The sequence below is a fragment of the Cibotium barometz genome, chromosome 53 (assembly GCF_041138505.1).
Source record: "Cibotium barometz isolate CiBa-2024 chromosome 53, ASM4113850v1, whole genome shotgun sequence".
In the NCBI taxonomy this organism is placed as follows: Eukaryota; Viridiplantae; Streptophyta; class Polypodiopsida; order Cyatheales; family Cibotiaceae; genus Cibotium; species Cibotium barometz.
The window spans coordinates 25,685,227-25,702,094 of record NC_141098.1 but is presented as its reverse complement, the minus strand read 5'-3'; the positions used below and the strand labels follow the sequence as shown (position 1 = coordinate 25,702,094).

General features: G+C 41.8%; 1 protein-coding gene across 1 annotated transcript; it reads right to left on the bottom strand.

The window, feature by feature from the left end:
• Positions 1 to 4,137: 4,137 nt before the first annotated feature.
• LOC147608452 (phosphoribulokinase, chloroplastic-like) lies at positions 4,138 to 7,300 on the bottom strand. Its single transcript, XM_086788852.1, has 5 exons — positions 6,528 to 7,300; positions 5,223 to 5,307; positions 5,043 to 5,127; positions 4,699 to 4,943; positions 4,138 to 4,598 (listed from the first exon to the last, which is right to left on the bottom strand). The coding sequence occupies exons 1-5, from the start codon at positions 7,070 to 7,072 to the stop codon at positions 4,350 to 4,352; spliced, it is 1,209 nt and encodes a 402-aa protein (XP_086644978.1). The 5' UTR covers positions 7,073 to 7,300; the 3' UTR covers positions 4,138 to 4,349.
• Between the last annotated feature and the right edge of the window lie 9,568 nt (positions 7,301 to 16,868).

Here is a 16,868-nt window from a genome sequence, read left to right as displayed (position 1 = left end):
CCAAGCTCTTCTCCATCTCCTTACCTTCCAAGCAGGTTCGCCTCCTTCTTTGCCCTCCCTCCCCTCTCCTCTTGGTTGTGAGATGTGTGTGTGTGTTGAGGGATAATGAATGTTTTTGTTTTTTTTTTGTTCTTTGTTTTGCAGGTTCTCTCTCTCTCCCAAGATCTTCTCCACCTCCTTACCACTCAAGAAGGTTCGCCTCCTTCTTTGCCCTCCCTCCTCTCTCCTCTTGGTTGTGAGATGTGTGTGTATCAGGGTTGAGGGAGAATGAATGTTTTTTTTTCTTCTTTGTTTTGCAGGTTCTTTCTCTCTCCCAAGCTCTTCTCCACCTTCTTCCCTCCAAGCAGGTTCGCCTCCTTCTTTGCCCTCCCTCCCCTCTCCTCTTGGTTGTGAGATGTGTGTGTGTGTGTTGAGGGATAATGAATGTTCTTGTTTTTTTTTGTTCTTTATTTTGCAGGTTCTCTCTCTCTCCCAAGCTCTTCTCCACCTCCTTACCACTCAAGAAGGTTTGCCTCCTTCTTTGCCCTCCCTCCCCTCTCCTCTTGGTTGCATGTGCGTGTGTTGTATGTTGTGAGATGTGTGCGTGTGTTGTATGTTGTGAGATGTGTGCTCTTATTCATGTGTATGCTCTTATTAAAGTGTCCATGTGGGCTTTGTTATGTGTGTGTAGAAACATGTCTCGCACTCCAGAGATGAGACACTGGCTTACTCTCCATCCTTCTGTCCATATGCCATGTCGGCTGACTAGTTTATGGGTTTTTTAGCACAAGCCACGCCCGAGCAAAGAGAGATGGCAACAATATTTTGGGAGAGGGGCGGGCACTTCGGCCACACCATCGGGCACCACCACCGCTAACCCTAGTTCACTTGTAGAAACCCCACAAAGAGCCGCCAGAACCCCTCCCTCAGGTCGCTCGTCCACTCGTAGTAGAGGAACAACGCTCGAGTAGTGAAGGTGGAGGCGGTTGTTGTCCAAGTGGGGGCACACATGGGTCTACGCCCCCACGTGAGCGTCCTTCCCCATCTAGCACTAGAAGCACTCCACGCTCGTCTCGCGATCATCTCGTGACGTTTCGACACACAGCCCCCACACTCACCAATGGGAAAAAATATTACACAATTGTCAATGGCAATGTGGTTTTGGATAATATCGGGCAAGAGATGAAGAGCCACATTCCGTGAGCTTTGCCACGTTGTTTTTGCAAATGACTTTATGAATTTATGGCCAAAGTTGGATAAAGATAAGAAAGATAGAGTCATTAATAAAATCAAGGATGAGTACAAGCCGACCGCCGTCGGTAGTGATGTCGTCCCCATAAGGTGGATAAAGGACCACATGGTGGTGTCATGAAACATTGGCGGGGAGTTGTGACTAGGAGAGTGAAGGCAGGGGTTGAGAAGCCTTGGTACATGAGCACTGAGGATTGGAATGAGGAGAAGCAAAAGCATGCAAGAAATCCCCAACGCTACAAGCAACAAGAGGATGTGACGAAAGCCCGAATGGAGAGCGTAGGAAGCTCTCACCTTGGAAGCGGCGGTTGGGACACATTCCATGTCTACTTTGTAAGTATCAATGCTTATCTTGTATGTTTCATTTGATGTTATGTCTACTTCGTAAGTATCAACGCTTATCTTGTTGTTTTGGTACTTTTATAATCAAGTGGTTGGTCAGCTGGCAACAAGAGAAGAGGACATTGCTTGCCGTATAACACGTACAATTGGGGGCGCATTGCAGATATGGTAAGTGCGGCAAGCCTTAACCTTATGATTTGTATACTTACTTTGCCATGTCATGTTAGATCGTTGTTTTGTATACCAAAAAAAGTCTTGTATGGTTTTCGTTAGGAACCAATACATGACCCTGAGTGAGGGCTCCGCATAGAGTAGCCTTGCCCATGTCTTTCCTCTTGTACATACATATTTTGGTCAGCTCACATCTTTGTTTGAGCTTGTATAGCTTGTATTCAGTACTTTATGTAATTTTGGTCATCAAGTATAGCTTGTATGCAATTTTATGCAACTACTTAATGCAATTTTGGCTTATCTCGTCAGAGCTTGATATGTAAATTTCACATCTTGCAATATAATTTGGCCATTGTTTTCACTTGTGTATAATGTACCTACTTTGTAATGTCGAAAACGTTATGGCACTCCAACTTTTCCAACAAATTTGCTTCGTTCTTCACATCAGAGTACAATCACCTTTGGTACTCTATAAGTTTGGCATTATGGTGCATCCAGCTACAAGCTGTAGCTGGATGTACCATTATGCCAAAAAAAATTAATACCTATGCGCATCGAAAAAAGCGTCGAGACATTCTTGCATCCGTCGAAAGTTTCCTACATCCATCGAAATAACCGTCAAAAGTTTCCAGCATCCGTCAAATTAATCGTTGTAATAGTAGTCAAAATAGGAATCGAAATAGCGGTCGAATAGTCAGTCGAATACATCGAAAAGTCTATCGAAACAAGAGTGAAAAACGTGTTTATTTCGATGCTTTTTTTGACACGTGTATCAAAATTATTTCGACGTTTTTTTTGATGTGTATTTCGACGTTTCGAGGATTTTAAGCTTAGTTCTAAAGCGTTGAAAAAAGCGTGGATAATGGCCCTGCCTTTTGTAGTTATACATATTTTATGGACAGAATCTACATCAAGAAGAGAGGTATGTTAATCCTTGCTGGAGACCTCTATGGCATTGATATGATCATCATTATATCATTTTCACCTTCTTTGGACCACTAACACCAGAATAACCGAAATTCACTTAAAAAGGCTACATATTTTATATTTGATGTGTGTGCTTGCCGCTTGTTTATAAAAGGTGCACTACGAAATCAAGGAGTTTAGGTTACTATCTTTAATTGAGTATTTACACCAGCTTAGAAGACCTAGGTTTCTTGAGGACCTGATTTTTAAGCTTTGGCCACTCCAGAGTGTAAACCTTGGAAACGCATTAAATAAGGTCTCTTGCAATCAAAATCTCTCATTCTCTTTGGTTAATTTAATAGAGAGCTGTCTTGTGCTATAGTTTACTTGCTTGCCTATTGCTTGTTTGAGCTTTTGTGTGCTTGCTTGCATGAGTGTTAAAGATTTAGTGTGCGAGTGTGTGTCCCTTGTTAGAGACCTCTATTGCGTTGATACCGACAACTGTATCATTTTCACCTTCTTTAGACCACAAGCACTGGAATGGCCGAAATTCACACGAAAGTCATGTATTGTAAATTTTGCATGTACGCTTGTGCACTTATCTATGAAAGGTAAACCATGGGATCATGGAGTGCAAGTTACTAACTTCAAATTATTTTCACTAGCCAAGGAGGCCTAGGATGAATGCCTAAGATGCCCAAGAACCTGATTCTTAAGCTTTGAGCCACCCAAGGGAGAACAATAGAGTGATCTTCTTCTCTACTCTCCTTTGCCTATTCTCCTTTGCCTATTGCTTTCTTGCTTGCTAGTTGCTTGTTTGTCTTGTGTACTTACTTGCATGTGAGTGGGAGAGTAGATGCGAGTTTGTGTGAAAGGAAGTTGGAGCTTCTATCGGTGTTCGGCGGTTCAACAACCACAATGTGGAGTGCCCTTACATGCTTCATCGACGAGGTGGCTTCGATGAGGAGTCTCTAACTGCGGAGAGCGAGGTATACTTCATCTTTTGCATAGTGTAGTAAATAGAGTTTGGGAGGTGCACTACAATTTTACAACTTTGTTAATTTATCTTTCTTCCCTACCTCGTTTTTAGTACTTCTTGCTTTAAGATTAGGGGCTCCATTGTATCTTGTACTAATTAGTCTTCATTGTCTTAAGGTTCTCCAGCTACAATGTCATTTTCATTCACTTGTAGTGTGCAGCGGCACTAACTTTCCAATGCTCTTGCTAAAAGTTTCAACCATGTGTATTGTGAGAAGACATAAGAGCTAACCTTGTTGACCGCCTTTGCTTGTGTGTCATACAAGAAGTTCATACTTCCTATTCATTTCTGCAATACATATTTTGGGACACACTCTATGTTCACATACTTGAGCAAGCTCACTTGGTATGAAGATGTCTTCATCCTGCATTAGCAACAGGCCCAGTTCCTTCAAAAAGGCATCGTTTGCATGATTATGATCTTGGTCGTGAGAAGGCTGTGGCAGGTAGTATTGATAATCTACACTTTTCCATTTGATCAAGTCATAAGAACTGTATAATGCTAGCCAGGCACATTGATGTACATGGACAATGTCCACATGGCAAAAATTTTGCATCCAACTAGCATACAAAATTGTACAAGACACAGGAAGGTATGGGTTATGCATGCGCTGCCAACCTATCGCAGACATGTCGACTAATACTTAAGTGCAAGGCTTACATTAAGCCTTTGCGGATTCCAAAGCAGCAGCCTCCTTAGCATGGAGTTTTTCATAGACCTCCCTAATTTTGAGACCCACCAATGTCTGGAAAAATCCAGTACCATTGTTACTACCAGGGAAGTCTGAATGCTTCAACATTTGTTGTGTGATTTCACCATAGAACTTGGTTGAGATGTTGCTGAGGTGGCTTTCAACATAGATGAGTTCGTCCAACCTGTCAAACTGGCCATCCATTTCCAAAATAGACACCTGGAGGGACACCACATGAAGAATGAGACAAATCCAAGCATGCGCGTGCATGTGCACACCAGCACGCACACATAAATCCCGACAGGATGTGGAACCCTACCTCATTATCGTAGTAAACATCAGGGCCATACGCAAACTTTATTCCTGGATAAGAGCACGTGAGTTTTCGGCCGCATGGTATCCACGAGATAGTGGAACCCTCATCAAATAGGTATACAGGATCAAAGTTTGGTACCCCTTCTTTCATTATCATGCGAACCCGCAAGATCTTGCCTTCGTTGTCATCTGGTATCAGTTGTGTGGGTAGAACTTGAATTACCACATCTGCATGTTGCTTCTGAGGGTCTGCAGGCAGAGATCATACAAAAACCTTGCCACGTCAATTTGAGTCAGATAGAGAGAGCAAGCGGACACCCCAACAAAAAAGATTAAAATGTAGAGCACCTATAAAGGCATCAAAGTCGGGTTTCCTTGCTGAAATGCTCGCCTTGATACTCTCAAGGCTGTGCCCTCGTTCAGCCATGTCCCGCTGTTGGCAACACAGCTCTGCTTAATTAATACCTCATATAAAGTTACAATAAGAATTTTAAAGAAACCATAAAGGCAAGGTTCATGGTTGCTAACCTGTATTTTCCAGGCAAATTTCACCTCATCACTGATGTCAAGGTATATGCTGAAGTCAAGAAGATCCCGAACTCTTGCATCAAACCTGCAGGAACAAACCATGATAAGGTATGAGTTCAGTCAATCTATGTGCAACCAGTATAATCATGAAGAAGGGGTCCAAAAGGATGTCACATAGCACATAACCCACAAACACGACCAACTGCTGGACCAGATAAATGCAATCCCGAAGCTTCAAATAGTCAAATTAAAAGGTAGCCATTACATGTCTGATTACCATTTACTTTGCAAGATATTTTTTTAAAATCCACTTTCACGACCTTCATTGCAATCATTCACATGCACAAACCGTATGATCCTTGCTTCTATTCAAAAAGACACACATCCCAAATCTTTTTGAAGAGTGCATCCATAGATAAAGAATGTTGGCAAAACATAGGAGTGAAACCCAGCATTAGGGCATCGATAACAAAGATATGGCACACATGGTCGTCAATAGCACCTTCATTGCAATCATTCACATGCACAAACCGTATGATCCTTGCTTCTATTCAAAAAGACACACATCCCAAATCTTTTTGAAGAGTGCATCCATAGATAAAGAATGTTGGCAAAACATAGGAGTGAAACCCAGCATTAGGGCATCGATAACAAAGATATGGCACACATGGTCGTCAATAGCAAAATTGTGACTTTACACGTGCATAGAACTGAATCCAACATCAGGGACTCAATAGCCAAGCCCTTTCTACCTGCTGAGGTTAAAACCATTGAATGTAATCTCAAAGGGAGCATACCAATAATCAAAGGCCCTAATGGGCATGCTTGGATTGATGATTGATCACAATAGATTTCGAATGATGCAGCCCACATAGAGGGCACCGATATTAAAATCATAAGACAATCTAACCCAGATACCAATTTCTATCTGTTTTTGTTTTGTTTGAGTAAGCTAAGATTTACATCAGAGGCAGATCCCGAAGGGAGCATAAACTGCAACATACACAAGGTTGACATACACTTGCTAGATATGTTCAAATTAAAATGGTTATGACAATGATTAAAACAATAAGGCTATCCATAAACACAGAGACTAAACATTAAAAACCTTATTAAGCTTGGGCATGGAGAGCATCACATAAATTAACCACAGCATATAATTCAATAGTACATGAAACCCCTAATGGGTGCAGTTGAGCTGATCACAATGACCCTAATTATGCTAGATTGATCACGATATGGATGACAGAAAGTTGCAAAGAACGACATTAAGTGAGATTAATGCTTGAGTTTAAGATAACTCACATGGGGTGGAGGCCTTCGATGACAAAGATCTTAGGGGGAACGATAGTTTCAGGGGGGTCTAGGAGGCCAGTCACATGGTTGTAGATGGGCTTCTGGATGGGCTTGCGTTCTTTGATGGCCTTGACCTGTTCATACATGAGGTCGAAGTTGTTGGCGCGGGGGTCGAGCGCAGTCACCCCCTTCTCCTTTCGCCCGGTGCGGTCCAGCGAGTGATAATCGTCCAGGCATATGACCGTGGTCGTGTCGCTTATCAGGGTGTTCGAGTCCGGATTCCCGCCCTTCGGAGGCGACGCTGCGCCTCCAAAAACGCTTGTTAGGCGGCGCATGAACGTGCTCTTGCCGCAGCCGGAGTCCGCCGCCAGGCCTATCACGATGGGCTGCTCGGCAGATGCCATGCAGAAGACCAACTTGTGGGCTGAGTGGGCTGTGCTGGAGGAGGGGCTAGAGAACGAAGAAGGGAGGGACGACCCATAAAAGCCCGGGCGGAAAGAGAGGCGCTGGGTGGTAGGGGCGGCGGAGGGAAAGGTGAGCTTGGCAGCAGCCATGGCGATGGCTTGGCGAAGCTTGGCCTACGAACACGGGAAGGCGAAGAAATTGTGCGCGTGCGTGTGTGTGTGTGTGTGTGTGTTGTGGGGGGGGGGGGGGGGGGGAAGCTGTGGAAGCTAGAGACAGACAGACAATCGCCCACTTGGAGATGGAGAACTGCAGTGAAGTAGTGAGCTGCTGATCAACCGCTGCCACACGTGAGAACCAGCCAAGATAGCCCCCCCTCCACGTGTTTCCCTTTTCCACCACTTCTATATCATCCTAAAGTTCCCATCCTTCCTTACAGTTTGTACTACCTACATATTAGACCTTAGCAAAGCTAGCACCTAATTAATCCCAAGAGTTCAACTTTTTCCTCAACCCATAAAAAAAGAATGAAGGCTCTTCTTACACGTGTCATCAAAGAATGCAAAGCGGGGATAGGGTGGACAGAGAGCGGGGGAGAGAGAGGGGGGGGGAGGGCCGAAAAGAGACAGAGAGGTGTCAACCCTGTCAGAGACGGGTGAGAGCCGACAAAACACCCTAGACCTTATCTCAACCCATTTTGAGCTCGAGCCGCTCCTCAAGGTCGCCCCACTGCCCACCAAATTAGTGTGGATTGGACAAGGCAATCCCCAACCCACCCTATTTATGAGAATGGTTTGTAACAATCCTTATGTTCTGTTTGAAAAAAGTTCCAACGACACAAGGATGCATATTTTTTTATAAAAAAATTCATAAAACACAAGAAGCTCTCCTTGCCAAGAATTCATAATGCCCTACTTTAGTCTCCTTCGTAGATACATGTATTTATGGATGAAGGTCTTCAACAATGTCCTCGAGGCTTACCTTTTCTTACTATAGAGGGAAAATAACTCGTTACCATAAATGTTGCTATAAGAGCTACAACAACATGCTAAAGCAAGCTCTAAATGCGGATTAACATGGTTATGCAAGCTCTTAACATGGATAAGTTGTTGACAACTAATGGTGATCTTTTCTAACTTAACCCAAACATTTTTAATATAATAATAAATCATGTAATTATCTCCAATCAAAAAATTCAAGTCCAAAATAATAATCTTGAATTCAAAATTCATGTGCTATTATTAATCTTAAAATTAAGGTAGAAAAATGGCTTGATTCAAAAAAATGGCCTAAAGGATATGTATGTGCACTAGACTATCAACAAGTTGGTATAAGTATAGGATTATACTAAAATTACTTTAGAAGGCTAGCCTAGTATGTAATGTAAACCATCAGGGGTAGAAAGAGTTTAAAAATTAGAAAAGGACATCCCCTTGATATATGATGAAAGCTCCACATTTTTTATGCGTCATGAACTTCAAGGGAGTACTATTAACTTGCATCCATCCACCACAACATAAATGTTAGAACCTGCACATCATGCTGGTGCTTCAATTGCTAAGGAACAAAAGACATGGAAAAAAAAAGCAAATTTAAATAACTTGAAGGATTTCAAAATTAATAGAATGTCAATAAAAAGTAGAAAAATTCATGGGGTATGATTAAATGTAGAAAAACTTGAAGGATTTCAAAATTGATAAAATGACAAAACAAAAGTAGAAAAACTCATGTGGTATGATTAAATGTGTCTATTACAAGGAAAAACTCATGTGGTATAATTAAATGTGTCTATGACTAAGGGAAAATAATATTGGAATATAATTTGAGGTAATAAGTGCTATTGATAACATTAATCTATTGTAGGTAGATTAAACTTCTTAAGTGGGAGTGTGTGCGTGAGAGAGAGAGAGAGAGAGAGAGAGAGAGAGAGAGAGAGAGAGAGAGGTTTATATGTCTGTGTGTGTATGCACACCTGTACACGCACATAAACACACACCTGTACACGCACATACACACACACGTGTGTGTACACACCCAAAAATACACACAAACACACACATGTTTATATGTATGTTTGTATACACACACAATGTGTATACATACATACATACAAATACACACGCACACACATGCACTTACATGCTTACATATACGTACATACATGTACATACACGTACATACACTACATATATACATATACAAAATACACATGCATATATATGTGTTTCTATTTACATATACATACACATAGTACACATGCATATATATGTGTTTCTATTTATATATACATATACATACATGCGTGCATGCGTGCTTGGAAGGCCATAGCTCAGACATGGGAGCATACACATACACGCATGTATATTTGTATGCATGTAATTTTAGCTATTTTTATCTAATTTTGCCATGGCTTGTTGTGAAAGATTGTTCTTACAAGAAAAAAGGTTTTGAAAGCTTTGTTTTGTATACCTTCTCTCTTGTATTTGAATTTGCATTCATAAGCTTCCATCACACACACAAGAAACTACACACTCAAAAGCTTCCATTTACAAAAGTAGCCTTGTCTTATTTTACCTATGATGAAGCTTGCATGTATGGAAAGCTTGTAGTGTGGGATTTTCCTTGTTTACTATACTTTCTAGGTGTATGCACTAATTGGTGGGCTACTAAAAGCATTTAAAAAAGGTTTACTTGAATAATGAGAATTGGGTTTTGAGTTAATTTAACTTTAGAGAGAATATTGCTCAAAACAGAATTAAGTTAAAAAAAATATCTTGTGGGATGTGGTATCATGAAGGAAAATTTAAATCATTGATGGAATATGTGTTGCCTCTATAGAGAGGCAACACAACACATGGCATTCCTTAAATGAAAACCATTGATGGAATACGTGTTGCCTCTATGGGAGAGGGTGCGAGAAATTGGGTGCATCTATGGTGCTAAAGGAGTTCTAGTGCCTTCATGGAAATAAAAGTCTTGTTTTTGTTGTTATTGTTGTTTGAAAAGTAACCCGTTTATTAGATAATCCAACACTAATAAAGGGTTTGAATGTTAGTATCTTGTGTTGAATCAATTTAATGAGAAAAGTGCTTATGGTGGGGCAGAGGCTTCTCTCCTTCGATTAAACTCAAAGACATATTCTTTTCAAACTCCTATAATTTATTAAACCTTGAGAGAGAGAGAGAGAGAGAGAGAGAGAGAGAGAGAGAGAGAGAGAGATTAATATGAAACCACTAGACCACAAATATGAGTAATGACATATATAAAATTACATGTTGTGTGGGTCAAATTGTAAACTATTTGAAGAGCATCACATCCATTCGAAAAGAGGCATTGAACCTTTCTGATTGTCTTGTCCAAGCGTTGTGATGTGCTGGAGGTGAGGTGCTAAACAAATTCCTCCATAGAGTGGATTCTGACCAAGTGAAATCAAACCAAACCTTCATCAACTTGCTTAAAAAAAAGAACATTATTATGAAACCATACAAACATGAAAAAATCCTAGATTATGTAGCTGACACCTAAGTTCTCTTCTCAGAGTGGGATGTATGAATGCTTCCTTGGTGGTATCTATAGGTTTCGAATGAGTATTGCATAATTTTAAAATTCCATAGTTAACTGGTTTTGCATTGTAAATTTCAATCCTCTTTTCATCTGAAACTACCATCATTTTTTACTTCCTTAAAGGAGGCATGCCATGCATGTACTCTCTCACACTTTCCCTCCACTTTCCCCACTCTTTTACACATAAACTGAAATATATGTATAATGATCTTGAGCATATATAGGAGATAAGTTAATTTTTGGCTTCTTTGAAGGAGGCATGCTATGTATGTACTCTCTCACACTTTCCCCACTCTTTCACACATAAATTAAAATATATCTGTACAATGTTCTTGACTTATATAGGAGATAAGCTTACATTTGACCCCCAAAACTACACACTAAGAGAGAACCATTCACAAACATGTGCATAAGAACTCTGTAATACTTACAAGTGTTGATAGTGAGGCTTCCTCCATAATTAAACACTTATTGCATCTATGGTACCATTTGATATTGAGTTCTCCACCCTTTGATTTGCATGAGTTGATTATTATTGCTATATGGGGTTAAATCCATCTTAATCTCCTTAAAGGTGCTTTTGCATGTGTTCTGCAACAACTCCATCACTTCCTTTTGTATCCTCTCCAAGTTTCTTGATCTTTTTTTTGGACGGGTTCCTTTGAATTAGCTCCAACCTCTTTTGTTTCCAACCTCTTTGAATTAGCTCCAACCTCTTTTGTTTCCTTCTCCCTAGCTTGTGCATTGTTTAGCAGCAGCCTCTTGTCACTCTCACGAACCTCTTTGCTTGCATTTTGTTTTGATAGAAGAAGGCTACCTTAGCATTCTACCACTCCCACTTCCCCATTCCTCTTTTAATCAATATCCACACTTTTAAGCACTATCCACACTCTCTTTTTTTATCATTTACCAATCCCTTCACTTTCCACTCTTCTACTCATGGCAGTGTCTCTCAAGCCATCTACTTTCACTTTCTTTCCCCCTAGCCTCAAATCGGAGACCCTTCCCCTTCCTTTCCTCCCTTTTCTCCTCTCTAGCCTCTACTCACTACTCTCTTCTATTCCCTACCACCCTCTCCCCTCTTAATCTTTTTCAAACCCTTCCTCTCCCAGCTTCAAAAGATAAAACCCTTTAAGCAAAACATCTCCATCCTTGTGAGATCACATGTGGCAAGGAATGAACATCATCCCTTTGAGAAGAAGCATGATGGTGTGTACGTTAGGGCATAGACAATTGGCATCAAAGGAAAGAAAACTCCAACTACTGAGATAGGTGGCAAGCAAGGAGCATGGACCAACGTAGGCAACATGTTGATGATAATAGGTGGTGAGGAAGGAGCATGGAGTAGAGTAGGCGACATGTTGATGATGATAGGTGGTGAGGAAGCAGCATGGAGCAGAGTAGGAAAAAACTCCAACTGCTAATAGGTGTCAAGGAAGGAGCATGGGGTAGAGTAAGCACATGATGTTGACGATAATGAAGATCACGATGTAGGTGGCAGCTTAGTAGGCATGTGTGGTGATGGTAATGACATCGATGATAAGGGAGATGCGAGGTAGCAACATGGTGTGGGCATGAGCGAGTGATGGCAAATGATGTAGATGCTGATGGAGAAGGAGAAGATGAAGGTAACATGCCACATGGTGGGCACAATCAGGTGAAGGTGGTGACATCGATGATGATGGAAAAGTGGGGTAAAGATTAATATATATGAATAGGACCAATTTAGGAATTATGGAAAAATTCACGATTTTGAAACCATTTTCAAATGGCTTGGAACTTGCAAGCTTGAGTACTAGAACTCTTAACTTTGAGAGGCATGGAGATATGTGAAATTGTGTGAGCTCACAAAATTGCTAGTCTAAGAAATAAAACCTTGGTCCATGAGTGTTATTTCTCATACATTTGATTTTGGAAAGTAAGCTTTGAACCTAATAATTCGTAATACCCATCAGTCCCAACTACTAGAGAAGTGCAAGTATAAAAGTGGTTCAACTAGATAAGTACAAGTAAGCTCTGAACTTAATAATTCGTAATACCCATCAGCCCCAACTACTAAAGAAGTGCAAGTAAGCTCTAAACTTGATAATTCGTAATACCCATCAATCCCAACTACTAGAGAAGTTCAAGTATAAAATTGATTCAAGAGGAGCCATGTTAATAGACAACTTTTAGTTTGAATCATATGAGTAAAAAAGCATTCCATTTTCAAGAGGACATAGGTCCTCATCAAAGAAATAAAACAAGCCCATATTTATGTAGGTCAAAGAAAAATGAAAATTGAAGATGTAACAACTTCCTTGCTCAAAACATATTTAGGATGACTCGCAAAGGTCCAAGTCCGTGAAGATTACAATCCCAAGTAGATGTTGAAAATGAGTTTTTGCAATCTCATATATGAAATGCCCCAGCTTTGAGCTTTGTCCTGTGTGTCGACCTTGACGAAGAATTGGAGTAGAGAGATTATGGTTGAAGAAGTTGGTGTGCAGGGACTGGGTATGGTCCTGCATTATTTATCACACACAAAGGGATTCTACGAAATTGAGATATGTATAAAATAAGCTACTTGAATATAAGGCAATGCCTCAAAATAAAAAAGCCCTAGCTTTGATGAGAAGAAACGCTCGCCGTCAAAACTAATGGATAAGAAATACCCGCCATCAAAACTAATGGTGATTTTAAATTGACCGTCGACATGCCGTCTAATTTAAAATTTGCAAGGCCATGCCTCCTCTCTTTGTCCAACTATGCTAGATCTATATGCAAGGCCATCCCTCTTATCTTCATCTCTCTCGTCGAATGCTTGAACTTCAGCTGCTCTAGATCTACATGTAGGGCCGCCCTTCTCTAGGTCTTTGCTCAAAGATTTAGCTGAAGCCACTAAGATTTGTTGTTGCTGCCTCTTCATTACATTTAATGACATCTCAAAGGCATGCATTTTTCCAATCTTTCTACAGTTGACGTAGCATGAACCGCTCAAGAGCATCAATCACCCAAGGTCTGGAAAGGAGCTTCCCATAGCTTCTTGAGAGTAACATGCCTGAATGGACGGAGAAGCCCATTGGCCATTAGAAAGGCAATGGTTCTAGTGTATGCGACAAGTCACGGGGGTAAGACTAGGCAAGAGTCATGTGGTTCAGGAGAGTCCGAACATCTGTGGACGGCCATGGCTATTTTAGCAGGGTTCCTAGGGTTCCTATATTTGAGGATGGGGTGGAGAGTTGCCCTATTCTCTTCTAGCAAGTTCATGGAGGTCTCATGGTGGCATCACACTGGTATTAGAGCAAGGTTCTTCCGATTTCTTTGCGAAATCTCATAGAAGGCGCGAGCAGCCAGCCATAATCGTGGAAGGCCAGCTTCTCTCTCTTTGAGTTATCATAAGGGAGGAGGAGAGCAACTATTCTTTGTTTTTCACAACTATTCTCTGTTCCGTTAACTGTACAAGCTGGAGGGAGGAAGGAGCATCAATACTTGCGGCGCACAGTAGCAGCCTACGCATAAGCCCCGCATAACAACAACAGCGCTGCTTTCAGTCGTTTTATTGCCGGTGCATAAGCCCCACAAGCTTCAACGGCGTACTACAGCCCACGGCTGGCGTGTAAGACAGTTGACAACCGGCGCATAAAAGCCGCGAGGAGAGTATAGTCAAACGGGGGCCAGGATATATTTTTTTAAAAAGCACTGATAGCCGGCCATGAAAGCAGCAACCGTGCCAAGTCTGTAGCAGCCAGAGTAACGTGTTGCGTCCGCCGTTTTGTTTCTGCAGTTGCACCATCGCCGTGAATAAGCAGGCATATAACAGCCGACAGTAACAAAACGGGCATACAGTCGCCATACACAGCAACAGCAGCGCTGTTAAAGCACACGTCAGCCAGCCAATATTTTTTTGAGGAAAAAAAATATATAAACTAAAAAAACAAAGGACTAGCCGTGGAGATAAATAACAGAGAAGGAGCATCTCTCTCTCTCTCTCTCCCTCTCTCTCTCTATCTCTCATTGGCGGAGGGAAGGAACACCCCTCTCTCTCTCTCTCGTATTGGCTAAAGGAGAGAAGCATCTCTCTTGTATCGGCAGAAGGACAGAAGTATCTCTCTCTTTTTCTTTCTCATCGGGCGAGAGAAGCAACATCACAACTCTAGCACCGAGGGGTGTCCACAAGAGCGAAGAGCAATCAAGAGCAAGTCGAGCCAGTTTTGGCATTTGAATTTGATTTGTTACCATGACCTCAGAAGATTCCGAGCACCCCGACGGTCAGTAGCATGGCAGTCATCTATCTTTGGATACTAATATGGCTGATCTGGATGTGGGTGATTATGGATTTGTGGATTTGCATGCACATACTTTGTTAGAATCACGTACACAGTGTATTGAGCAAAGTTTACTTGTTCTTTCTCAAAGTTTATAGACCATGCAAGAGACTCTAAAGCAGTTGGTCACTAGTTTAGGGTTTCGGAGTGTCCCGATTGATACTCCAGGGGCATCGACTCAAGACACCGAAACGCCCAGGAATTAGGAAGTGGCAGCTATGCTCAAGAGCATGAAGCCTCCTGTGTTCCGCGGGAAAGAGGAGCGTAATAAAGATGCAGTGAACACTTTTTTTACAAAAGTGGACGGACTTGCACCTTTTAAAGCGTTCTCCTGATGCTGTTCACACGCTTGAAGCAACTCTCACACTTGACGATAAGGCCTACAAGTGGTGGATTGTGAGATCCCCCTGTTCCCACCGAGCAACGGATTCGGGTACTAGCAGCGGAAGTAGCACTTCTCGCACGGGACAGGGGTCCCACATTCGGGGCCTCGTCCACGGATATCCGGACAAGAGACTAATCCGTCGGTTTTTCCAAAACCGAACCCGAAAAAACTTCCCTTACCCGGAAAGCACGGGCGATTCCACCAGGATAATTTTTACTCTAACGTAGTCAAAACCCTTACTGATCAAACAGATCCGCCCGACTGCATCTATAAAGATACTTGGTCAGATTAAGGAAGAAACTTGCACTTGGATCATTGGGATCAACGCTTTTTTTCCCCACCAAGGAGGCACAGCCGTTGATTCCTATCCATAGAACAATTACTATCCGGGATTTACTTTATCTATCGTAATAACAAAAATTGAGTCTCGATTTACGGATCCATCAGTCCAGCCTAACCCCATCCGATCCCATGGGTTAGCCAACCGCCCAACCACTGTAGTGATGGGATCCAATTTGGAATTTGGTTAGGTTTTGTCCCGGGTACCAAGGAAAAGAGTTCCAAGGCCCCCTAGCCGGAATTTCATGCAAACATAAAACTAGCCACACCACTTACACACCCAATATGAAAATTGCCTTTTTCTTAGCATCAGCTAACTTTAAAACAATCCTTTAATGAAACCATAGTACCACTGATCACAATCTCCCAATTTATCCAGTTGATTCATAATTTCCCATCATTCCTTCATCAGAGTATCTATGGCATCATTGGCAACTAGAACGCTCACCACCTGTCCACACAGAGGCCGTTTCCATAGTTCCTAGCCCATAATACTCGGCAATATAATCACTTATCAAGATGGACTCTCGTTGAAGATCAGCAAGATCAACCAACAGATCCATATAAAAGAGCCATGGACTCATCCGTTGAGGACCAGCAAGGTCAGTCAACCAGATCCATGCCCGGTTTCATAAAACAACTCTTACTCCTTGTTCCAATATCTTCCTCGACGCACGCGTGGGTATCCTAGGCGACCCAGAGCCCGAGCACCGTATGGTCAGCACCCTCTAGGATCCTTCGCAGGTGACCTAGCGCTTCACTCATAGGCCGCTTCCTTGGTCCCTCAACCACCGTACCGGAAGCTCACCATTTTAATCGAACCGAGGCTGGTCAAGACCTCGGTCGACCTTGCTACGCGAGACGTCCTCCATTGACTCTCCGTCAGCAGTTGCAACTTTATCAGTTAGGTCTCCACGACCTTAATCACAAGACGGTCAAAATGCTTCCCCAGCATTCTTGACATAAAACAGCCATTTACAAACAGCATTTACAAACAGTTTACAAATACAGTTTTTATATTAACTCTCATTTTTCCACATTATCCCTCATTAATCCACATTGCTTATTCCACATTCCATGTATATGTGTACTCATCCAATCACCTCCTTTTCCATCTCTTCACTTCAGATTCCTTCACATCACATATCATATATTCACATCCATATCCACATCCATACATCCACATCCACATCCACATTCACATCCATACATTCACATCTACATGCTTATCTCCATTTTCACATCCTCATTTATACATCCACATCCCATATCCACATTCATACATACACATCCATATCCACATCCACATCCACATCCACATTCACATCCACGCATCCACATCTACATGCTTAC

What these genes read in the sequence shown, in the direction of transcription:
- LOC147608452 (XM_086788852.1), bottom strand. Translation starts at nt 7,072, where the DNA reads ATGGCTGCTGCCAAGCTCACCTTTCCCTCCGCCGCCCCTACCACCCAG. An exon ending in ATCGAAGGCCTCCACCCCAT is followed by an intron (nt 5,308 to 6,527) that starts GTGAGTTATCTT and finishes TTGTTCCTGCAG; the next exon opens with GTTTGATGCAAGAGTTCGGG. An exon ending in CGACTTTGATGCCTTTATAG is followed by an intron (nt 4,944 to 5,042) that starts GTGCTCTACATT and finishes CTCTGCCTGCAG; the next exon opens with ACCCTCAGAAGCAACATGCA.